The sequence below is a fragment of the Papio anubis genome, chromosome 2, assembly GCF_008728515.1.
Source record: "Papio anubis isolate 15944 chromosome 2, Panubis1.0, whole genome shotgun sequence".
Classification (NCBI taxonomy): Eukaryota; Metazoa; Chordata; class Mammalia; order Primates; family Cercopithecidae; genus Papio; species Papio anubis.
The window spans coordinates 89,509,384-89,536,067 of NC_044977.1; the positions used below are offsets into that span (position 1 = coordinate 89,509,384).

Here is a 26,684-nt window from a genome sequence, read left to right on the forward strand (position 1 = left end):
AGACTGTTGCACATGGCTTAAGTATCTTGGGAGTAGCTCATCAATTTTTTGAGGGTAAATTTATTAGAAATGGCAGAAAGTAATTCAGAGCTAAGTTTGGTAAATGTAGATAATCAAGAAAGGTAAAATTATTTTTGTCTAATAAACAGGATGACAATAAGACTCGTTTTCCTGTGCCATTTATATACTAGCTTTGCTTTCACTTTCTGAGATGCTAGAATTTATCTCTTCTGTTCTATTCCCTCTTTTCTGCGTAAGCATGTCACCTACTTTGCTCTGTAGTCTCACTGTAGCACAGGCTCCACCTCTTGGGCCTGTACCATCATTGATTTAGTGCATCTGCTATATACCTCTCTCCATTCTATGTCTTGGGGTGCTGACATATTTATATTTTCCATTAAAGGCTGTTGAAAGAAAAAGATATCTTTTTATATATTTAGGTTCAAAACTTAATAGCAACAATCAGGTAGACATTCAATAAAGAGTTCTACAGTTTTGATTTGAAGAGTCCATATATAAAGGGTATTGTGGCTTTCCTGTAGTGGGAGGGGAATAGTAGTTTTAATGATAATTGAGTTCAAGATAAACAACTGGCAGAATCTATTTCCAAAGGAGTCTCTGTTCTAAACGTGCTCAGAGGGAAAGATATTTGGAGCATTCCTTCTCAGAAACCAGCAGCCATATCTCTAGATGCCATTAAAAGTTTACACATAGACAAAATATTCTCTTTTCTAACCAAGAACTGATTTTTAAAAATTCATAATTATATATATTTTGTATGTGAAATTCTAAATTTTCTATTTTTCTCTCATACCGTTTAACTTTTTCTAATGAGTCATAATTATTGGACTCCTGGTTCCCATGCATTGCAAAGGAGTCATCTAGTCTCAGGGCTTCCTTTTGTTTGTGCTATTTCTACAACACTATTTCTTCTGTTCTTTTGCAGCTGATTTCTAGTTACCCTAACAACAGCCACACAGCTTACTCCATGGACAGCAAGTGTACATATATGTCACTCAATTTTCCATTCTCTCTCATGAGTCTCCAGACTTTGTTTTTAAACATCATTTAGCACATTCCTCAAAATATAAATCCTGATATACTGATCCAGACTTTGTTTTTAAACACCATTTAGCACATTCCTCAAAATACAAATCCTGATATACTGATTGATTTGCTTACAGGATCCAGTACCTTGTGTTCTTCACTTCCATGTGAAGATTAAAATATCCAATTTTTAATATCTTGCTCTGTCTTGAGATGATCTTTAATAAATCCTGATCTACAGCCAGGCAGATATTTTACATTGCTTTGTAAATGTAAAAGAAGAGAAAATAATCCCCAGTTTATTAATAAATGCTCTGGCTCTGACAGAAACACCTCCAGTCACTAGAAGTCTGTGTCAGGGAATCAAGCCTCAGAGACCCTCAATGATTGTTACTCCAAAGACACCAGCCACAGGCCTTACAATTGAGTTGTTTCTCCAAGTACCGTGTTTTCAGATAAACACAAATTAGTTAAAATTTCCCCAGCTAAATATATTTTAACGACAACAAAACTTTTTAAAATAAGTGCAAGAAAGGTAGCAAACTTCAATCTTGTATTTTCTTTGATTCCTTCATATTTTCCTTTATCCCCAACTCTGGAAAAGCTTTAGTGGTACTTTGTAAATTTGAGGTTTAGCCAAGTGGATGCTGGGATCGAAGGGGAAGTGACTGTCTGTTTAAATCACCTTTTCTGTGAGCCTGGCTTTGAGGCAGGAGTAGAAATGGGAAAAAGCCTAGAATGCCTTAATCCAAATTCAGCTGGATTCTACACGAAGCCTTTTTTGCAACTATAGATTTAATGCTGGAACTCCATCTTGAGAGTTTATAACAAGTCATTTGTTCATTTGATAAATGTTACCAGCTCATAGCAGGCTCTGTAACAGTCTTTTTTTAGCCTTAGTTGCTAGCTGCTTTGCGTCTGCCTTGGATATGCATGGTTCAGAGGTGAGCCAGTGACATGGGCAGAGCTCATATACAGAATTTGAGATTCCCATTTCCTGCTCTCTTCTCTCCAGAACTCCCTCTAGTGGCCATACTTGCCCCAGGTTCCATCTCTTGGTTCCTTAGGCTAAAAATATGGCAGGCTTTCTAATGGAGTTTTAGACACTCTATACTATGCTCACTTTCAGATCAAAACCACAAAAACAGAAAATTCACCTCATGTTGGTCTTTTTCTCCAACTTTTTACTGCCTTACAATATCTGCCTGCTTTATTCATTCGGCAGCACTGTCAGGTAGTTTTTGGATTTTGCCCAGTGTTAACTGTAGGAGGGTCAGACTGTCAGGGACTTACTCCACCATACCAGAAATAAAATAAGCACAGTTCTACCTTTAGAAGATAGCCAGAATCCAAGCCACCATCGTCTGTCATCTGGTCACTGCAAAGACTTTCTATCTAGTTTCTTTATTTATCCTTAAGTAACTAAGGATGACATGGCTGCCAGTAATTTGATCCCTTAGCTCCACCTCATTAATTTAGAAATCATTTAGAGATCAAAGGATGAGAGGATGGGAGAAATTAAGTCTCTTCCCTGGAAGGTAGCTGCATGGTAGGTGTACCTACCCTGACAATCTTATTTAGCATAGCAAATCTCCCTTATACTTTACTTTTTCTATCCCATAACACTTATCCCTTCAAATATGATACAATTTACTTATTTTTATTTACTGTCTCTTCCTATTATGTAAGCTTCAGGAGAACATGGATTTTTGTGTGTTTTATCCACTGCCATATTACTAGAGCCTATAACAGCACAAGCACATAGCAGGTGTAAAAATAAACATTTGGTGCATAAATGACTTTACCAAACCCTGTAACTTCTACCTCTGATCTCACTTAATTCTCCACATTCCTCTCCTGACAGAGGATTTCTTTTTATATGTGAAAAGCATCAGTCATTCTGCTCTACTTTGTCCTACGTATTATGTTTTAGGCAGAGAAGAAGTCAAATTTCTTGTAAACAATGTGAAACTTTCTAAAGAAACTGATCATTTCTTTCACTGTTTTTAACTAGACTCTGTAGGATGATACGTTAAAAATTTTTCGCAGCCTAATAGCTAGACTCAGAACATAATGAGGGATGGCATATATAGAACAGCAGTTTCTGATTTTATTTTCAGATGAAAAAGGCAGGTTTAACCATAGGCCAAAGTATATATCTAAAGTAAAAGTTTCACCATGTCTATCTCTCAAAAGACTTTCACTTTAATGCTTCTGAGTAAGAGCTGATGTGTTGGGCATATATGTAGAAGCATGTCAAGATAGCCTGACCACTAGTATGAAATATACTTAGCTTTAAACCCTATTTGAATTCATTCTCTCTATATTTTCAGTTTTGAGTTATATAACAAAATATATTAATGAAAAACTCAGCAGGGCAACAGGATTATAAAGTTTCACTTAAACATCCATTTGTTGGCCTCCTCATCCAAAGGGCACAGAAATCATTAGCTTTCTTTGTGGTTGTGTAAGAAAGAGAAAGAGAGAACACTATTAATTTCTCTAGACCCTTGTAATTTTTAGGGAAGATACGTATACTGACAATGACAGACCAGAGAGCAGGGCAGAAAAAGAAAGTGATGTTAACAGTTACCAGAGACAAGGTACCAGCTCCTCTCTTATTTCTGCTAGAACTCACAGAAAATCCTTGTGAAAATGTTGGTTAGTGAGCTGGAGTCTATGTCCTGGACCAAGTTAAGACAAGCTAGACTGTACCATGGGGCCTAGGGTCGAAGGACCAAGACTAAATTGCAGGTCTGTTAGTAGACTGCCTAAATCCTACGGTTAAGCTCCAGCTGCATTACATACATTACCTCTTTTGCAGATGGAAACAAAACTGTTTGCTTTAATAAAAAAGTGCTCACCCATCATTTTAAAATAAAATTTATCTTCAGGGTCCCCTAAAATTTTCACAGATGCAGATTATCTCATTTAGGTGGAATGCTTGACTCTCAGGGACAGCCCTCTATTTCAATTATAGAAGCAGCTGATTTTCAACAAAAAGTTTATTTTATGCAAGGGTATCTTGAATGCTGAAAAAACTCCAAGAGAATAAGAATGGGACTTTGGGTCAGGCACGGTGGCTCACACCTGTAATCCCAACATTCTGGGAGGCTGAGGCAGGCAGATAATAAGGCCAGGAGCTCAAGATTAGCCTGGCAAACATGGTGAAACCCCATCTCTAATAAAAATACAAAAATTAGCTGGGTGTGGTCGTGGGCACCTGTAATCCCAGCTACTCAGGAGGCTGAGGCAGGAAAATACCTTGAAACCAGAAGGCGGAGGTTGCAGTGAGCCGAGATCGCGTCACTGCACTCCAGCCTGGGTGAAAGAGCAAAACTCCAATCGGTGGCTGGCAAGATGGCCAAATAGGAACAGATCTGGTCTGTAGCTCCCAGCGAGATCAACGCAGAAGGCAGGTTTTTCTGCATTTCCAATTGAGGTACCCAGCTCATCTCACTGGGGCTGGTTAGACAGTGGGTACAGCCCATGGAGGGTGAGCTGAAGCAGGGTGGGGCGTTGGCTCACCAGGGAAGTGCAAGGGGTCAGGGAACTCCCTCTCCTAGCCAAGGAAAGCCGTGAGGGACTGTGCCATAAAGGACAGTGCGCTCTTACTATGCTTTCCCCACGGTCTTCTCAATCCACAGACCAGGAGATTCCCTCAGGTGCCTACACCACCAGGGCCCTGGATTTCAAGCACAAAACTAGGCGGCCATTTGGGCAGATACCGAGCTAGCTGCAGGAGGTTTTTTTTGTACCCCAGTGGTGCCTGGAACGCCAGTGAGACAGAACCGTTAACTCCCCTGGAAAGGGGGAGCCAGGGAGCCAAGGGATCTAGCTCAGCAGATCCCACAGCCATGGAGCCCACCCAGGAGGCTAAGATTCACAGACTTGAAATTCTTGCTGCCAGCACAGCACTCTGAATTCAACCTGGGATGCTCGAGCTTAGTAAGGGGAGGGCCAGCCACCATTACTGAGGCTTTAGTAGGTGGTTTTCCCCTCACAATGTGAAGAAAGCCACCTGGAAGTTCAAACTGGGTGGAGCCCACTGCAGCTCGGCAAAGCCTCTGTAGCCAGACTGCCTCTCTAGATTCCTCCACGCTGGGAAGGGCATCTCTGAAAGAAACTCAGCAGCCCCAGTCAGGGGCTTACAGAACAAACTCCCATCTTCCTGGGACAGAGCACCTGGGGGAAGGGGCGGCTGTGGGCACTTAAATGCTCCTGTCTGTGAATCTGAAGAGAGCAATGGATCTCCAAGCACAGCGCTTGAACTCTGCTAAGGGACACACTGTCTCTTCAAGTGGATCCCTGACCCCTGTGCCTCCTGACTGGGAGACATCGCCCAGCAAGGGTCAACAGACACCTCATAAAGGAGGCTCTGGCTGGCATCTGGCAGGTGCCCCTCTTGGACAAAGCTTCCAGAAGAAGGAACATTGCTGTTCTGCAGCTTCCGCTGGTGATACCCAGGCAAACAGGGTCTAGAGAGGACCTCCTGCAAACTCCAGAAGACCTGCAGCAGAGGAGCCTGTTAGAAGGAAAACTAACAAACAGAAAGAAATAGCACCAAGATCAACAAAAAGGATGACCAGACATAAACTCCATCTGAAGGTCACGAACAGCAAAGACCAAAGGTGGATAAATCCAAGAAGATGAGGAAAAACCAGTGCAAAAAGGCTGAAAATTCCAAAAACCAGAACACCTCTACACCTCTTCTCCTCCAAAGGATCACAACTCCTCGCCAACAAGGCAACAAAACTGGACAGACAATGAGTTAGGTGAACTGACAGAAGTAGACTTCCGAAGGTGGGTAATAACAAACTCCTCCAAGCTAAAGGAGCATGTTCTAACCCAACGCAAGGAAGCTAAGAACCTTGAAAAAAGGATACAGGAATTTCTGGCTACAATAACCAGCTTAGAGGAAGAACATAAATGACCCGATGGAGCAGAAAAACACAGCACTAGAACTTCGTGAAGCATACAAGATGACATGATTGTATATTTAGAAAATCCCATCATCTCAGCCCAAAATCTCCTTAAGCTGATAAGCAACTTCAGCAAAGTCTCAGGATACAAAATCAATGTGCAAAAATCACAAGCATTCTTATACACCAATAACAGGCAAACAGAGAGCCAAATCGTGAGAGAACTCCCATTCACAATAGCTTCAAAGAGAATAAAATACCCAGGAATCCAACTTACAAGGGATGTGAAGGAACTCTTCAAGGAGAACTACAAACCACTGCTCAACGACATAAAAGAGGGCACAAACAAATGGAAGAACATTCCATGCTCACGGATAGGAAGAATCTATATTGTGAAAATGGCCATACTGCCCCAGGTAATTTATAGATTCAATGCCATCCCCATCAAGCCACCAATGACTTTCTTCACAGAATTGGAAAAAAACTACTTTAAAGTTCATATGGAACCAAAAAAGAGCCTGCATTGCCAAGAAAATCCTAAGCAAAAAGAACAAAGCTGAAGGCATCATGCTACCTGACTTCAAACTGTACTACAAGGCTACAGTAACCAAAACAGTATGGTACTGGTAACAAAACAGAGATATAGACCAATGGAACAGAACAGAGCTCTCAGAAATAATATCACATATCTACAACCATCTGATCTTTGACAAACTTGACAAAAACAAGAAATGGGGAAAGGATTCCCTATTTAATAAATGGTGCTGGGAAAACTGGCTAGCCACATGCAGAAAGCTGAAACTGGATTCCTTCCTTACACCTTATAGAAAAAGTAATTCAAGATGGATTAAAGACTTAAATGTTAGACCTAAAATCATAAAAACCCTAGAAGACAACCTAGGCAATGCCATTCAGGACATACACATGGGCAAGGACTTCATGTCTAAAACACCAAAAGCAATGGCAACAAAAGCCAAAATTGACAAATGGGATCTAATTAACTAAAGAGCTTCTGCACAGCAAAAGAAACTACCATCAGAGTGAACAGGCAACCTACAGAATGGAAGAAAATTTTTGCAATCTACCCATCTGACAAAGGGCTAATATCCAGAATTGACAAACAACTCAAACAAATTTACAAGAAAATATCAAACATCCCCATCAACAAGTGGGCAAAGGATATGAACAGACACTTCTCAAAACAAGACATTTATGCAGCCAACAGACACATGAAAAAATGCTCATCATCACTGGCCATCAGAGAAATGCAAATCAAAACCACAATGAGATACCATCTCACACCAGTTAGAATGGCGATCATTAAAAAGTCAGGAAACAACAGATGCTGGAGAGGATGTGGAGAAATAGGAACACTTTTACACTGTTGGTGGGACTGTAAACTAGTTCAACCATTGTGGAAGACAGTGTGGCGATTCCTCAAGGATCTAGAACTAGAAATACCATTTGACCCAGGCATCCCATTACTGGGTATATCCCCAAAGGATTATAAATCATGCTGCTATAAGGACACATGCACACATACGTTTACTGCGGCACTATTTCCAATAGCAAAGACTTGGAACCAACCCAAATGTCCATCAATGATAGACTGGATTAAGAAAATGTGGCACATATATACCATGGAATACTATGCAGTCATAAAAAAGGATGAGTTTGTGTCCTTTGTAGGGACATGGATGCAGCTGGAAACCATCATTCTGAGCAAACTATCGCAAGGACAGAAAAACCAAAGACCTCATGTTCTCACTCATAGGTGGGAATTGAACAATGACAACACTTGGACACAGGAAGGGGAACATCACATACCAGGGCCTATTGGGGGTTGGGGAGCAAGGTGAGGGATAACATTAGAAGATATACTTAATGTAAATGATGAGTAAATGGGTGCAACACACCAACATGACACACGTATACATACATAACAAACCTGCACATTGTGCACATGTACCCTAGAACTTAAAGTATAATAATAAAAAAAGGTTAAACTGAAAAAAAAGGAGCCAAATCAATCAAGTGGAGGAAAGAATATCAGAGATTGAAGATCAACTTAATGAAATAAAGCGTGAAGAAAAGATTAGAGGAAAAAACAAATAAAAAGGAATGAACAAAGCCTCCAAGAAATATGGGACTATGTGAAAAGACCAAACCTATGTTTGATTGGTGTACCTGAAAGTGACGGGAAGAATGGAATGAAGTTGGAAAACCTCTTCAGGATATTACGCAGGAGAACTTCCCCAGCCTAGTAAGACAGGCCAACATTCAAATTCAGGAAATACAGAGACCACCACAAAGATACTCCTCGAGAAGAGCAACCCCAAGACACATAATTGTCAGATTCGCCAAGGTTGAAATGAAGAAAAAAATGTTAAAGGCAGCCAGAGAGAAAGGTTGAGTTACCCACAAAGGGAAGCCCATCAGACTAACAGCAGATCTCTCTGCAGAAGCCTTACAAGCCAGAGAGAGTGCGGGCCAACATTCAACATTCTTAAAGAAAATAATTTTCAACCCGGAATTTCATATCCAGCCAAACTAAGCTTCATAAGCAAAAGAGAAATAAAATCCTTTACAGACAAGCAAATGCTGAGAGATTTTGTCACCACCAGGCCTGCCTTACAAGGGCTCCTGAAGGAAGCACTAAATATGGAAAGGAACAACCAGTACCAGCCACTGCAAAAACATACCAAATTATAAAGACGATTGACACTATGAAGAAACTGTATCAACGAATGGGCAAAATAACCAGCTAGCATCATAATGACAGGATTAAATTCACACATAACAATATTAACCTTAAATGTAAACAGGCTAAATGCCCCAATTAAAAGATATAGACTGGTAAATTGGATAAAGAGTCAAGACCCATCAGGAGACCCATCTCACATGCAAAGACATACATAGGCTCAAAATAAAGGTATGGAGGAATATTTACTAAGCGAAAAGAAAAGAAAAAAGAGAAAAAAGAAAAGAAAGAAGCAGGGGTTGAAATCCTAGTCTCTTATAAAACAGACTTTAAACCAACAAAGATCAAAAAAGACAAAGAAAGGCATTACATAATGGTAAAGAGATCAATGCAACAAGACTGATCTTGTTGATATTGATATATTGGGTGCATATATATTAACTATCCTAAATATATATGCACCCAATACAGGAGCACCCAGATTCATAAAGCAAATTCTTAGAGACCTACAAAGAGACTTAGACTCCCACACAATAATAGTGGGAAATATCTAAAAGCTATGCCCTAACATCACAATTAAAAGAACTGGTGAAGCAAGAGCAAACAAATTCAAAACCTAGCAGAATATAAGAAATAACTAAGATCAGGACACAACTGAAGTAGATAAAGACACGAAAAACTTCAAAAAAAATCAGTGAATCCAGGAGTTCGTTTTTTGAAAAGATCAACAAAATAGATAGACCGTTAGCCAGACTAATAAAGAAGAAAAGAGAAAAATGAAATAGACACAATAAAAAATGATAAAGGGGATATTACCACTCATCACACAAAAATATAAACTACCATCAGAGAATAAAGATCTCTACGCAAATAAACTAGAAAAATATGGAAAAAATGGATAAATTCCTGGACACATACACCCTCCCAATACTAAACCGGAAAGAAGTCAAATCCCTGAATAAACCAACAAGTTCTAAAATGGAGGCAGTAATTAGTAGCCTACCAACCAAAATAAGCCCAGGACCAGAGAGATTCACAGCCGAATTCTACCACAGGCACAAAAAGGAGCTGGTATTACTCCTTTTGAAACTATTCCAAACAACAGAAAAAGAGGGAATCCTCCCTAACTCATTTTATGAGGCCAGCATTTAACCTGATACGAAAACCTGGAAGAGACACAACAACAAAAAAAGAAAATTTTGGGCCAATATCCCTGATGAACATCGATGCAAAAATCCTCAATAAAATACTGGCAAACCCAATTCCAGCAGCACATCAAAAAGCTTATCCACCATGATCAAGTCGGCTTCATCCCTGGGGGGCAAGGCTCGTTCAACATATGCAAATCAATAAACGTAATCCATCACAAAAACAGAACCAATAACAAAAACCACATGATTATCTGAATAGACGCAAAAAAGGCCTTTGATAAAACTCAACACCCCTTCATGCTAAAAACTCTCAATAAACTAGGTATTGATGGAACGTATCTCAAAATAGTAAGAGCTATTTATGACAAATCCACAGCCAGTATCATACTGAATGGGCAAAAGCTGGAAGCATTCTCTTTGAAAACTGGCACAACAAGGATGCCCTCTTCTCTCACCACTCCTATTCAACATAGTATTAGAAGTTCCGGCCAGGGCAGTCAGGCAAGAGAAAGAAATAAAGGAAAGAGAGGAAGTCAAATTGTCCCTGTTTGCAGATGATATGATTGTAAATTTAGAAAACCCCATCGTCTCAGCCCCAAATCTCCTTAAGCTGATAAGTAACTTCAGCAAAGTCTTAGGATACAAAATCAATGTGCAAACATCACAAGCATTCCTATACACCAATAATAGATGAGCAGAGAGCAAAATCATGAGCGAACTCCCATTCACAACTGCTACAAAGACACTAAAATACCTAGGAATACAACTTACAAGGGATGTGAAGGACCTCTGCAAGGAGAACTACAAACCACTGCTCAAGAATATCAGAGAGGACACAAACAAATGGAAAAACATTCCATGCTCATGGATAAGAAGAATCAATATCATGAAAATGGCCATACTGCCCAAAGTAATTTATAGATTCAATGCCATCCCCATCAAGCTACTACTGACTTTCTTCACAGAATTAGAAAAAACTACTTTAAATTTCATATGGAACCAAAAAAAGAGCCTGCATAGCCAAGACAATCCTAAGCAAAAAGAACAAAGCTGGAGGCATCATGCTATCTCACTTCAAACTATACTACAAGACTACAGTAACCAAAACAGCGTGTTACTGGTACCAAAACAGATATATAGACCAATGGAACAGAAGAGAGGCCTCAGAAATAATACCACACATCTACAACCATCTGATCTTTGACAAACTTAACACAAACAAGCAATGGGGAAATGACTCCCTATGTAATAAATGGTGTTAGGAAAACTGGCTAGCCATATGCAGAAAACTGCAACTGAACCCCTTCCTTACACCTTATACAAAAATTAACTCAAGATGGATTAAATTGCTGCCTGTTCTTTCCTCTGGAAGGTTCGTCGCAGAGGGGCAACTGCCAGATGCCAGCAAGAACTCTCTTGCATGAGGTGTCTATAGGCCCTTACTGGGAGGTGTCTCCCAGTCAGGATACATGGGGGTCAGGGACCCACTTGAGGAGGCAGTTTGACCCTTAGCAGAACTCAAACGCTGTTCTAGGAGGTCTGCTGTGCTCTTCAGAGATGTCAGGCAGGGACTTTTAAGTCTGCTGAAGCTTCACCCACAGCTGCTCCTTCCACCAGGTGCTCTGTCCCAGGGAGACGGGGGTTTTATCTATAAGTCCCTGACTGGGGCTGCTGCCTTTTTTTCAGAGATGCCCTGCCCAGAGAGGAGAAATCTGGTAGTCTGGACACAGCAGCCTTACTGAGCTGCAGTAGGCTCCACCCAGTTCAAACTTCCCAGTGGCTTTGTTTATACTGTTGAGCATAAAACCACCTACTCACACAACAAGCAATGGGGAAATAACTCCCTATTTAATAAATGTTGTTGGGAAAACTGGCTAGCCATATGCAGAAAACTGCAACTGAACCCCTTCCTTACACCTTATACAAAAATTAACTCAAGATGGATTAAATTGCTGCCTGTTCTTTCCTCTGGAAGCTTCGTCGCAGAGGGGCAACTGCCTCAGTAATGGCAGATGTCCCTCGCCGCACCAAGCTGGAGTGGCCCAGGTTGATCTCAGTCTGCTGCTGTGCTGGCAGTGAGAATTTCAAGCCAGTGAATCTTAGTTTGCTGGGCTCTATGGGAGTGGGACTCACCAAGCCAGACCACTTGGCTCCCTGGCTTCAGCACCCCTTTCCAGGGGAGTGAACAGTTCTGTCTCGCTGGCATTCCAGGTGTCACTGGGTTATGGAGAAAAAAAACTCCTGCAGCTAGTTCGGTGTCTGCCCAAATGGCTACCCAGTTTTGTGCTTGAAATCCAAGTCTCTGGTGGGTTAGGCACCAGAGGGAATCTCCTGGTCTGTGGGTTGCAAAGACCATGGGACAAGCGCAGTATCTGGGCCAGAGTGCACAGTTCCTCAGGCTCAGTCCCTCATGGCTTCCCTTGGGTAGGGGAGAAAATTTCCCAACCCCTTGCGCTTCTCGGGTAAGGGGATGCCCCACCCTGCTTCGGTTTGCCCTCCATGGGCTGCATCCACTGTCCAGCCAGTCCCAATGAGATGAACCGGGTACCTCAGTTGAAAATGCAGAAATCACCTGACTGCTGCATCGATCTTGCTGGGAGCTGCAGACCAGAGCTGTTCCTATTTGGCCATCTTGCCAGCAATCCACCTTTTTTCTTTTTTTTTTTTTTTTTTTTTTTTTTTTAGACCAAGTCTCGCACTGTCAGTCAGGCTATAGTGCAGTGGCGCGATCCCGACTCACTGCAACCTCCGCCTCCTGGGTGGAACCGATTCTCCTGCCTCAGCCTCTGGAATAGCTGGGCTTACAGGAGCCCACCAACACGCCCAGCTAATTTTTTGCATTTTTGTTAGAGATGGGGTTTCACTATGTTGGTCAGGCTGGTCTCGAACTCCTGACTTCGAGATTCACCCTCCTCAGCCTCCCAAAGTGCTGGGATTACAGTAGTGAGCCACCGCGCCCGGGCCACAATAATGGAATAGTTTTATCTGTTTCATATATTGGACTTTCTCATAAAATTTAGCTTGAAGAAAGGATTTTTACACACACACACACACACACACACACTCACACACACACACAAAATAGAGTTTACAAAAAATCTGGATAGGAAAAGAACAGCAGCCAGAATCTATATCCACACAGTCCTGGCCCATAGTCTTGCCTGTATGCAACAGTTTTAGCTTTCATCAATACCACTGCTACTTTCTCTACAATAACTGTCCCAAGGGCACATACTAGGAGCCATTGGTGATAAGGAAAATTCACATGTCCTGATCAATGGGTGCATCATTTTATTCCTATGCCAAAGTAAAGCACAGTGTATTAATATTTTTGTCAAGATCAGAGGCACTGTGGGGCATGCAAATTAACTGTTTCTCTTTTGCATTCTGCTTTAACTTCCATTTCTAATTTTCCCACATGTGATGTATAATTGGAAAAGTGAAAAATCTGCTTTCGAATTTTAAGTACTAAAGCAAGTAAAAGCCATAAAGCACTCCTAATACAAGAAGTTCCCAAGCAATGTAAAAGAAACCCAGAAGATGCTCTCCTTTCATGGGCTGCCCAGACAAGACACCATCAGCCCCTTTTTTCTGCAAAACCTCTCTTCCACAGCAGCAAGCCAAGGCCCAGGGCTTCCTGCACTCTGGAACTGTGTGTCTCTGCTGCATTTGCCTGGTTCTATGTTTCTCCTGTGTCTTTTCTTGGTATTAAATAGATGCATCCTTTTCTCTCTGTGAGGTGGTGGCAAAGACTCAATTTTGAGCTTCTATGTGGAAAAAGGCATAAAAAAGGCGGCCACCCATGGTATGGTTTAAATGACTTAAGGGCACACAGGGAATTGGGGCCAAAACTCCTAGCTAATGAGATGAGGTTACCTTATCTTGTTTTGCCTCTTCTGTGCATCTGTCTTCTCTGAAGGTCAGAGATGCCTATGACCCATACCATCCTAATATAGAATCACAACCTCACCAGAATTTCCAGTGACTCTCACCTGATCTGCTTGCCTTCCCTCATGTCATATAAGGAAAAGAAGACATCGGTATCTTCCCCAATAGTATTGTAAGTGAAACTCTTCAGGCTGAGGAAGAAGTGATGTGGCACTGGCATCCGACATGTTTCCCCATGACGTGGGCGCATTGTATCTACCTAATGAGGAAGAAGAAAACCCGGTGATTTTTATTTTAGTTTTTATATTGATCATTAAAAGGTGCAAACTAAATTACAAACTCTTTTCACACTACTGAAGGAGATTATTTGAGAAACTGAAGATGTTTTCTTTGCTTGTAGGGGATGCTGCATCAACAGACTTGGGTTGAGGTGGGCAAGCAAGCAGCTGGGAGGAATAAACAGTGAAAGAAATATAGGGACAGTAATTCCAACTTATAAGTGAACTAAAGATCTCCACTAGGTGACAAACATCTTAATTCTCCAGGAAACCATTTTCTTTTTTTCTTTTTTCTTTTTTTTTTTGAGACAGAGTCTCACTCTGCCACCCAGACTGGAGTGCAATAGCATGATCTCGGCTTACTGCACCTCTTACTCCAGGGTTCAAGCAATTCTCCCTCAGCCTCCCGTGTAGCTGGGATTACAGGCACTCACCACCATGCCCAGCTAATTTTTGTATTTTTAGTGGAGACGGGTTTCACCATGTTGGCCAGGCTGGTCTCAAACTCCTGACTTCAGGTGATCCACCTGCCTCGGCCTCCCAAAGTGCTGGGATTACAGGCATGAGCCACCACGCCCGGCCCAGAAAACCATTTTCAAAGTCATTTTTAAGAAATGCCATTATGACCCCAATGCACTTGATTTACACTGTTACCGGTAATAGTTATGATTCTAAATAACATTTTTATTTTCTCCCAGACTGATTCATTTTAGTTTCAGTCTGCTTTAATTGTGCTTATGCAAATTTGCACAGAAGTAGTGTCTGGCCAAGACTGTTTAGAGGTCAAGGCTCCTCAGATAGACACACCACACAGTCGAGAAGTCAGTGGTGTCTGTCATTTCCTGGTGTATTCATATGTTGTAATCTCTTAATAGAAAAAGTTGACGGGAAAGGCTGGAAGACCCAGGAAAGCCACTTACCTGGGATGTGCTTTGCTGTACACTCTGCCGACTAGATAAATGCTATGGAAAGAAGGAAAGAAAAATAAACTCTACCAGGAAAGAAACTAAATTTTATTAAGTACTTTCAATATGCTGGGCAGTCTGCTATGCCTTTTATATTCATGATCTCATTTGATACTGATAACTCTGTAAAATAACTGTTACTCATATTTGGTGGAGACAACTAAGGCCTAGAGTAAGGACATGATTTGCTGAAGGTCACATAGCAACAAAGTGGCAAAGTCCAGATTCAAACCTTAGCCCTTCCAGATCTGACTAACAGACAAGTCACAAGTGGGTGACTGCCACTAAATTTTTGCTTTGCCACTGTCCTCTCCACATACTGTACCACTTTCTGAGCTGCCTGATCCGGCTTCTTCAGACTTTCCACACTGATACCTTTAACAATAAAGGGCTCCCTCCAAAACACTTCTCCATGCTGTTCCTTTACTGCTGGCTGGTTGAAATTAGAAGAAGCAGATTCTAATTCGAGCTATGCCACTCATAGACTGTGAAATTTCAGACAAATCACTTAATCTCTCCAAGAGATACTTTCCTGAACGTAAAATTCAGATAAGAGTCTGTATTATCTTCCTTACAAAGTTATTGAAGCTCAAATTACATAATGAGCATCAGTATGATACAGAAGTTAGGGACCTAAGTGCAGAAGTGAGGATCCTAGGTTTTGAATTTTAAAAAAATGTTTAAATTGATATATAATATTTTAAAATATTTATGAAGTACATGTGATATTTTGATACATGTATACAATGTATAACTATCAAATCAGGGTATTTAGGATATTCACTGCATCAAACATTTATCATTTCTTTCTGTTGAGAACATTTCAAATCTTCTCTTCTAGCTACTTTGAAATGTACAATAAATTACTGTTAACTACACTCACCCTATGGTGCTATCAAACACTACAACTTATTCCTTCTAACTATATGTTTGTACTTGCTGACCAACCTCTCTTCAACCCCACCACCCCACCATTCTCAACCCTTGGTAACCACTATTCTATTCTCTGTCTCCAAGAGATTCACTTTTTTTTTTGTTTTTTGTTTTTGTTTTTTAACTCCTACATATGAGAGAATATGAGATATTTGTCTTTCTGTGCCTGGCTTATTTCATTTAACATATTGACCTCTACTTCTATCCATGTTGCTACAAATGACAGGATTTCATTATTTTTATGGCAGGATAGTATTCCATTGTGCATATATGCCACACTTTCTTCATCCTTTCATCTGTTAACAAACACTTAGATTAATTCTGTATCTTGGCTATTGTGAACAGTGCCGCAATAAACACAAGGGTGCTGGTGTCTCATTGATATACTGATTTTTCTTTCTTTTTGATAAATATCCAGTAGTAGGATTGCTGGATCGAATGGTGGTTGTTTTGTTTTTTGGGAAGTCTCATACTGTTTTCCATAGTGGCTGTACTGACTTACATTCCCACCAACAGTGCGTAAGAGTTGCCTTTTCTCTCGTGAACCCGGGAAGCAGAGCTCACAGTGAGCCAAGAATGCGCCACTGCACTCCAGCCTGGGCGACAGAGTGAGATTCCATCTCAAAAAAAAAAAAAAAAAGAGTTGCCTTTTCTCCACTTCTTTGTCAGCATTTATTTATTTATTTATTTTTTGTCTTTTTGATAACAGCCATTCTAACTGTGGTTTTCTGCTGCAGTTTTGACATTGCATTTCCCTGATGATCAGTGATATTGAGCATTTTTTTCATATAGTTGTTGGCCATTTATATGTCTTTTTTGGAGAAAGACCTATTAGGATCCTTTGCCCACATTTTATTTTCCTTTTTTTTGGGGGGGGGGGGGGGGACATAGTCTTGCTTTGTTGCCAGGCTGGAGTGCAGTGGCGCAGTCTCAGCTCACTGCAACCTCCGCTTCCCAGTTCAAGCGATCCCCCTGCCTCAACCTCCCGAGTAGCTGGGACTACAGGCATGCCAACACGCCCGGCTACTTTTTATTTTTTTGTATTTTAGTAGATATGGGGTTTAACCATATTAGCCTGGATTGTCTCTATTTCCTGACCTCGTGATCCACCTGCCTCGGCCTCCCAAAGTGCCGGGATTATAGGCGTGAGCCACTGTGCCCGGCCTCTTTGCACACTTTTTAATGGAATAATTTGGTGTTCTGCTGTTGAGTAGTGTGAGTTCCTTGTATACTCTAGATATCAGTCCCATGTTAGATGAACAGTTTGCAAATGTTTGCTCCCATGCTATAGATTGTCTCTTCATTCTGTTGTTTCTTTTGCTGTGCAGAAGCTTTTAATATGGTCCTCTTGGTCTATTTTTGCTTTTGTTGCCTGTGTTTTTGAGGTCTTAGTCATAAAATCTTTGCTTTGATCAGTATCTTGAAGCTTTTCTCCTATGTTTTCTTCTAGTTTTATAGTTTTATATCTTAAGTCTTTCATCTATTTTGAGTTGATTTTGGTACATAGTGAGAGATAGGGGTTTAGTTTCATTCCTCTGGATATGGGTATCCAATTTTCTTGGCACCGCTTATTGAAGGGTGTCTGTATGTTCTTGGTGCATTTGTCAAAAATCAGTTGACTGTAAACAGTTGCATATATTTCTCGTTTCTCTATTCTGTTCCATTGGTCTATGAGTCTTTTTATACCAATACCATGCTGTTTTCATTAATCTGGATTTGTAGTGTGTTTTGAAATCAGGTAGTGTAATGCTTCCCGATTAGTTCATTTTGCTCAGTATTGCTGTGGCTGTTTAGGGTCTTTTGTGGTCCCATACAAATTTTAGGTTTTCTATTTTTTGTGAAGATTGTCATTGGTATTTGGATAGGAGTTGCACTGAATCTGTAGATTTCTTTCTGCAGTATGGTCATTTTAACAATATTAATTATTAAAATCCATGAGCATCAAATGTCTTTATGTTTGTGTCCTAATTTCTTTCAATAATGTTTTATAACTTTCGTTGTAGGGGTCTTTTACCTCCTCGGTTAAATTTATTCCTAAGCATTTTATTTTTCTTTAGCTATTGTAAATGGGATTGCTCTCTGATTTCTTTTTCTGCCACTTCATTATTGGTGTATAGAAACACTACTGATTTTTGTATGTTGGACTTTGTATCCTACAGCTTTCCTGAATACATTTATCAGTTCTAAGAGATTTTTAAAAGAGTCTTTAGGTTTTCCTATGTATAAGATTATGTCATCTACAAAGAGGGACAATTTGACTTCCTCGTTTCCAATTTAGATGCCTTTTATTTCTTTCTCTTGCTTGACTGCTCTGGCTACGACTTCAAGTACTATGTTGAATAGGAGAATTAAAAGTGGGTATCTTCGTCTTGTTCCAGTCTTAGAGGAAAGTATTTCAGCTTTTCCTCATTCAGTGTGATGTCAGCTGTGGATGTGTCATACACAGCTTTTATGTTGAGGTATTCTTCTATGTCTAACTTGTCGAGAGTTTTTAACAGGGAAAGATGTTAAATTTTATCAAATGCTTTTTCTGTCCTACTGAGATGATCATATCGTTTTTGTCCTTCATTCTGTCAATGTGATGTATCACACACTGACTGATTTGCACATGTTGAACCATGTTTACATCACTGGGATAAATTCCATTTGATTATGGTTTCTAATCTTTTTGACATGTTGGATTCAATTTGCTAGTATTTTGCTGAGGATTTTTGTGTCTGTGTTCATCGTGTTCATCAAGGATACCGGTCCATTTTTTTTTTCTTGTGTCCTTGTCTGACTTACTATCAATGTAATGTGTAATGCTGGTCTCGTAGAATGAGTTAGGATGAATTCCTCTCTGCCTCAACTTTTTGGAATAGTTTGAGAAGATCTGGTGTTAGTTCTTCCTTATAAGTTTGGTAGAATTCAGCAGTAGAGCCATACAGTTCTGGGTTTTTCTTTGCTGAAAGATTTTTTATTACTTATTTGATCTCTTTTCTCATTATTGGTCTATTCAAGCATTTCATTTCTTTCTGGTTCAATCTTGGTAGATTGTGTGTGTTCAGGAATTAATCCATTTCCTCTAGGTTTTCCAATATGTTTGCATATAATTGTTCATAGCAGTCTCTAATGATCCCTTGTTTTTGTTTTTTTTGAAACTGAGTCTCACTCTGTCACCCCGGCTGGAGCGCAGTGGCAGAATCTTGGCTCACTGCAACCTCCACCTCCCAGGTTCAGGTGATTCTCCTGCCTCAGCCTCCTGAGTAGCTCGGATTACAGATGTGCACCACCATGGCCGGCTAATTTCTGTATTTTTACTAGAGATGGAGTTTTGCCATGTTGGCCAGGCTGGTCTTGAACTCCTGACCTCAGGTGATCCACCTGCCTTGGCCTCCCAAAGTGCTGGGTCTACAGGAGTGAGCCACCATTCCGGCTGATCCTGTGTATTTCTGTGGCATCAGCCATAATGTATCTTTTTTTGTTTCTGACTATTTGGATCTGTTGGGAACAGGTTCCCAAAATCTGGCCATAAACTGACCCCAAAACTGGCCATAAACAAAATCTCTGCAGCACTGTGACATGTTCATGATGGCCATGATGCCCACGCTGGAAGGTTGTGGGTTTACCGGAATGAGGGCAAGGAACACCTGACCCACCCAGGATGGAAAAACCACTTAAAGGCATTCTTAAACCACAAACAATAGCATGAGTGATCTGTGCCTTAAGGACATGCTCCTGCTACAGACAACTAGCCAAACCCAACACTTTGTTTTGGCCCATCGCTTTGTTTCCAGTAAGGAATATTTTTAATCTATAGAAACAATGCTTATCACTGGCCTACTGTTAATAGATACGTGGGTAAATCTCTGTTCAAGGCTCTCAGCTCTGAAGGCTGTGAGACTCCTGATTTCCTACTCCACAAGTCTATATTTCTGTGTGTGTGTCTTTAACTCCTCTAGCGCCACTGGGTTTGGGTCTCCCAAGCAGAGCTGGTCTCAGCATGAGTCTTCTTTTTTCTCAATTAGTCTAGTGGTTTATTGATTTTATCTTTTCAGAAAACCAACTTTTTGTTTCACTGATCCTTTGTAGTGTTTTTTTCAGCTCTATTTTGTTTAGTTCTGCTCTGATCTTTATTATTTATTTCTACTAACTTTAGGTCTAGTTTGTTTTTCCTTTTTGGGGGTCCTTAAGGCATACCATTAGGTTGTTTATTTGAAATCTTTCCAATTTTTATGCAGGCATTTATTGCTGTAAACTTTCCTCTTAGTGCCGTATCTCATAGAATTCGGATGTGTTGTGTTTCCATTTTCACTTGTTTCAAGCAAGCTTTTTATTTCCTTTTTAATTTGTTCATTGACTCATTGCTCATTCAGGAGCATGCTGTTTAATTTCCATGTATTTATACAGTATACAAAGTTTCTCTTTTTATCGATTTCTAGTTTTATTTCCCTGTGGTCTGAGAAGATACTTGACATGATTTTGATTTTTCAAAATTTGTTGAGATTTGTTTGTGGCCTAATATGTGCTGTATCCTGGAGTATGTTCCATGTGCTGATGAGAAAAATATGTGCTCTATAACTGTTGAATGAAATGTTTTGTAATGTCTGTTAAGTACATTTGTTCTATAGTGCAGAGTAAGTCTGATGTTTGTTGACTTTCTGCCTGGATAATCTGTCCAATGCTGAAAGTGTGGTGCTGAAGTCCCCAACTATTAATGCATTGGGGTCTGCTGAACTCTTTTGCTCTAATAGTATTTGCTTATATATCTGGGTGCTCTGGTATTGGATGCATATATATTTACAACTGTTACATCCTCTTGCTGAATTGATCCCTTTATCATTATGACCTTCTTTATCTATTTTTATGTTTTTTGATGTAAAGTCCATTTTCTCTGATATAAGCATAGCTATTATTGCATACTTTAGGTTTCTATTTGCATGGAATTTTTTCAATCCCTTCACTTTCAGTCTGTGTGTCATTATAGGTAAACTGAGTTTCTTGTAGAGAACATATAGTTGGGTCTTCATTTTTAAAATCAATTCAGCCAGTCTATATTTTTTAATTGGAGAATTTAAACAGTTCACATTCAAGGTTGTTAGTGACAGGTAAGGACTCATTCCTGCTTTGCTAATTATTTTGTGATTGTTTAATACACTCTTCATTTCTTTCTTCCTTGTTGTTTGCCTTTAAGATTTGGTGGTTTTTTGTGATGGTAATGTTTAACCCCCTTCTCATCTGTGTATGTATGCCACCAGTAAGCTTTATATTTTTGTGTGTTTTCATGATGGTGGACGTTGTCCTTTCACTTCCAGATATAGAAATCCCTTAATCATTTCTTGTAGGACTGGTCTAGTGGTGATGAATTCCCTCAGCTTTTGCTTGTCTAAGAAAGATTTTTATGTCACCTCATTTAAGGAGGATAGTTTTGTTGGGTGTAGTATTCTTGGCTGACAGTTCTCCTCATGCCCCGACCAATCCCTCACCCCAGGACTTTGAATCTGTCATCCCATTCTCTCCTGGTCTAGAAGCTTCCTGCTGAGAAATGTACTGTTAGTCTGGTGGAGACTCCCTTATATGTGACATGATGCTTTTAACTGTTTTTAGAATTCTTTGTCTTTGATTTTTTAAAGTTTGATTATAATATGCCTTTAAAATCTTATTAGATTAAATCTATTAGGGGATATTTGAGCTTTCTGTATTTGGATGTCTTTATCTCTTGCAAGACTTGTGAAGTTTTCAGCTATTATCTCATTAGCAGGTTTTCTATATCTTTGCCCATGCCTTCTCCTTGTGAAACTCCCCAAATTTGAATATTTCTTTGCTTCTGGTATCCTGTATCTCACATAAGCTTTCTTTACTCTTTTTTCTTTTCATCTGTTTTATATCAAAAAATCTGTCTTCAGATTCAGAAACTTTTATTTATTTATTTATTATTTTTTCGAGATGGAGTCTTGCTCTGTCACCCAGGCTGGAGTGCAGTGGCATGATCTCGGCTCACTGCAACCTTCACCTCCTGGGTTCAAGTGATTCTCCTGCCTCAGTCTCCCAAATAGTTGAGCCTACAGGTGCACAGAACCATGCCTGGCTAATTTTTTTTTTTTTCTATTTTTAGTAGAGACAAGGTTTCACCATGTTGGTCAGGCCGGTCTCGAACTCCTGGCCTCAGGTGATTCACCTGCCTTGGCCTCCTAAAGTGCTGGGATTACAGCTATGAGCCACTGCACTTGGCCAGAAAGTCTTTCTTTAGCTTGATTTAGTCTGTTGTTGAAGCTCTTGATCGTATTTTTAATTTCATTCACTACACCTTCAGTTCCAGGATTCTGTTTGGTTCTTTTCTATGATGCATATCTCTTTGTTAAACTTCAGCTCATGAATTGCTTTTCTGATTTTTTTATCATTTATCTGTGTTCTCTTGTATCTCACTGAGCTTCTTTAATCTTATTTTGAATTATTTTTCAGAGATTTCATATATTTTCTTTTCTATGGGATCTGTTACTAAAGAACTATTGTCTTTGTTTGGAAGTGTCATATATCCTTGCTTTTTTATGTTTCTTGTGTCCTTACATTGGTATGTGGACATCCAGTGTAACAGCTGCTTGTTCTAATTTTATAGATTGGTTTACATAGGGAAAGGCTTTTTCCTATAGATATATATTTAGTGTGACGTAGGATGCTTTGGCTTTGATTATAGGTGAGTGCAGTAGCAGACTCTCCATATGATTTCTTCAGCTATAATCAGTGTCAGTGGTGTTTGTGAGTTCTGTAGTGACTTAGACTGTGGTTGTTAATGGATGCTGCGGTGAGGCTTAGCTAGGAACAAGAATGTCAGATGGGCTGGTCCTCAGGTCCCTAGGTGGTGTATGTGGGACTCCATGGTGGAAGGTCAGTCCTTGGGCCTCCAGGCAGCATGCTTGGGTGCTAATGATAATTATCAAGTGGGTACTCAGGCCCCCAGGTGGTACATGTGGCAGTGGCAATGGCAGTAGCAGTGGTGTGCCACCTCTCAGGTCCCTTAGTACACAGGCAACATCTAGGGCAGTTTCACCAGGCTGATCACCAGGCCCCTGGATGGCACATGGGGACAACAGTTATGAGTAGGAGAGGTCTGTTCTCTGGCCCCCAGGTGGTAAACACAGGTGTGGTGGCAAGAGGAATGCTAGTCAATACTCAGGTCCTGGAAAGCATGTGTGGGTACTGGTGGTGATAGGTGAGGTAGGTCGATCCTCAGTTCCTTGGACTATGCACTTATGTGCCTGTGGCAGTGTATGAGGCAGATTGGTCCTCAGTCCCCGGGACAATGTACACACGTGAACCAGTCCCCCTGCCCCTTGAATGTGTTGAATGTCTGCGCAGGTATGCAGAGGCTCTGCCACTGGAAGGAGCAGGGTTGCTATCAGTGGCAGTAGCCCCAGACATGCAGCTCTCAAGCTCTGGGGAGCACAAGCTTTAGCTTTCTTTGTCATGGGGGCAGTCTCCTAGGTGCACTGAACCACCCATTCCCCAGGTAATTCACTGTGTGGGCTAAAGTGCTGGAGACCCAGGCACAATGCTGGGGCCAGTATGTATTGTGATGCTGCAGCCCTCTGAATGGACATAGGGGGACGTCAGCAGGGTTCCAGGGATGTGGAGATTCGGGTGTGTTGGACCCAAGGGTGGAAAAATGTAGTCTGGTGGGAGCTAGGCTCTCAAAATGACACCGTGCTGTGGCTGCTTGAATCTCAGAGGTAGTGTGAGGCCCAGCCCAAACTCTCTCTCGGGAACAATGCCTTTTCCCCACAATGGGGAGTTCCTTCTAGCTCCAAGCTTATCCTGGGTGGGCTGGCTGCTTTGCTTCCCTCTCCTTCCATGACTCCAAAGTTTCCTGTCACTTCCTTGATGAACTCCAGTATTCTGTCTTAGATGCTCTATTCAATATGTAGTTAATTACTCACTGAGTAGAAGGCAAGTGCCTGATGCCTCTACTCAGCCATCTTGATGCCGCCCCCTGCAACCCTCTAGTTTTGAATCCTGTTTTTTTTTTTTTTTTTTTTTGAGACAGAGTCTTGCTCTGTCACCCAGGCTGGAGTCCAGTGGTGCGATGTAGGCCCACTGCAAGCTCTACCTCCTGGGTTCTCGCCATTCTCCTGCCTCAGTCTCCTAAGTAGCTGGGACTACAGGCGACTGCCACCACACCCGGCTAATTTTTTTTTTTGTATTTTTAGTAGAGATAGGGTTTCACCGTGTTAGCCAGGATGATCTCGATCTCCTGACCTTGTGATCTGCCCACCTTGGCCTCCCAAAGTGCTGGGATTACAGGCATGAGCCACCATGCCCGGCCTAGTTTTGAATCTTGACTCACACTTATATCTGTGTATTCATTATCTGAAAAGTGAGTATAAAATTTTATGCCTAATTCAACCTCACAGAGTTTGAGCAGACAGACTCAGCATATTACCTATCATACTGTAAGTGGCTGATAATTATTATCCACAATTGGTATTTTTATTATTAGTATAATTGTTATTCTTTTTTATAATTAGTTATTATAGAAAGTCATTCACATTTAGAAGTAAACCCTGGCCAGGAATAATGATGAATTTACAAATGTTCAGTGCCTGGTGTTGGTAAACTCAACAACGAGAGATTTCATCCTGCTTCCTTTTGGACCCTAGAGGTATGGTACCACACTCATTTGTTGAATTGCTCCATATCACATGGGTAAGAAGAATGGTTGTGGCAGTGGAAGTTTCCATTTCTTTTCCAAACACATATATTTAACCCTATATAAAAGAGAAGTAAAATTAAATATTAATTTAAATGTGTCTGACCAGCTATATTTGCTTATTATTCAATATCCATGTATATATTAGCAATATTAACTAATTATTATTGAGTATTAATGTTCATTCATGGAAATATATGTTCCCATGATATATATGAAATACAAAAAAATCAAGTCTCCACCAGCTGGGCAAAACATCATATAGAATGTATATGCACAAAAGAAAAATTCACATATAAAATAGGTTTTTAAAAAGTAAAAAAAAAAAATTCAAGCGTTCAAAAACAAATCAGGTTTTCTGTGGTTTACTGTTCATATCTCACTGGAAGGTTACTAGACTAAAATAAATTCCATTGTTTTACTTTACATCCAGGAGCTGCACTAAGCTGTTTTTCTCAAGTACATTTACTGTTAACCCATTAAAAGGTCTACCAATCTTGGTAGTCATAAATTTTCAATTAGAATTATATACAGAAGGAGTTTACGAAACAGCTAATTTCAGTATGAAACATCCCTGTTGACAATAACAAATCTTTTTTTATTTCAGTCATTAAATTTTGAGAGAATGATTTAGTCTGAAAGCACACCACATGGGCAGCCAGAGAAAGGCATCGGAACTGGCATTCTGGAACCTCTTTCTGGGCACTCTTGTCAACTAGCCTTCAGCTGGTCAGCCAATATCTCCCTTTTCAGTGTAATCATCATCTCTATTAGGGTTGTAACGCACTGTTTCCCTGTTTGCTACATAACTCCAGACTTTGCACTTACAAGGAGCAAAACACTGTCTTATTTATCTTTATATTCCAAGTGCCTAGCAATGTACATCCAAAATATAAATTAATTAAGAAAGGCATAGAACACATTACTGCCTCTGCCAATTTTTCCCCAGTAGAGAAGTCATTTTCAGCCCTGTAAAGTCTCTTGTTCATTTAGTCTACAAAAGTCTAGCAATACGGAAAGAAACTATGCAGCTTTGAATATGCTAATCAACTGAATAACAAAATTAATTGCCTGCTATATATGTTGGGGATTGTGTTAAATATTGTGAGTCTTACAAGGAAATATAAGGCATATCTAGTCAGAATCTATGAAAGGATGAAGCATATAAAATCACTGATTTTTAGTAAAGAATCTAATTGACTTATCCCAGAAATGAATGTATAAACATTGAGCTATTAAAAATATTAACACAAGAAGACAACAAGCAAACATAAATCCCAATACATGATAATGTGGATGGATAATAATGAAGCAGGGGGCTATAATGTGAGCATTCTGTTACATCTTGCCACAATTTAGAAACTCTCATATTATGTAATTTTTGAGTGTCACATTTCACAAAGATGCATGGCTAATTAAGATTAACAAAAATGGTTTGTGGTGCCTTTTGAAATACTTTATATTTTCGGCAGCACCAATTTTCTATTGTTTAAAATGGATTTACTGTTGTTATGATGCAAAATTGAAGAGCACTAAGGACTTCCTCTGGTTTTCATCATAAAGAATGCTAAGCACGGTGGTTCATGCCTATAATCTCAACATTCTGGGAGGCCAAGGTGGGAGGATCGCTTGAGCCCAGGAGTTGAAGACTAGGCTGGGCAACATGGCGACATCTCGTCTCTACCAAAATAAATAAATAAATAAATAATAATAAAATAAAAATTAGCTGAGTATGGTGGCACGCACCTGTACTCCCAGTTACTTGGGAGGTTAAGGTGGGAAGATTGCTGGAGCCCAGGAGGTGGAGGTTGCAGTGAGCCCAGATCACACCACTGCACTCCAGCCATGGCAACAAAGACAGACTCTGTCTCAAAACAAACAAACAAAATAAAACAAACAAAAAGAATGCAAAATCCAACTGTGTATTTAAAGAGACTTTTATCAATCATTATAATTCAACATTTGCATGGAGGCTTCATTTTTTTATTAAAAAATGCTATGAGTGTAAACTTTAAGTATAATCTTATTCATATAGGATTTTTTCCCCAAAATCAATGACAAGGAGTATTATAATCAGAAAGTTTCATATAAAGTATTCATAATTTCCAGTAATAGA

At 40.1% G+C, this 26,684-nt stretch overlaps 1 protein-coding gene across 11 annotated transcripts in view; it reads right to left on the reverse strand.

Annotated features, from left to right (window-relative positions):
• Positions 1-26,684, reverse strand: part of DOCK3 (dedicator of cytokinesis 3) — a 669,732-nt gene that overhangs the window by 288,211 nt on the left and 354,837 nt on the right. For 10 of the 11 annotated variants that reach the window (XM_031662807.1, XM_031662809.1, XM_031662806.1 and 7 more), the window contains exons 8-9: positions 14,908-14,949; positions 13,814-13,968 (exon numbers count right to left, since the gene is read on the reverse strand). In XM_031662807.1, the coding sequence (XP_031518667.1) occupies positions 13,814-13,968; positions 14,908-14,949 (197 nt within the window). Of the gene's footprint in view, positions 1-13,813; positions 13,969-14,907; positions 14,950-24,448; positions 24,626-26,684 lie in introns of those variants that run through there. The other variant, XM_031662814.1, reaches the window with a different exon arrangement.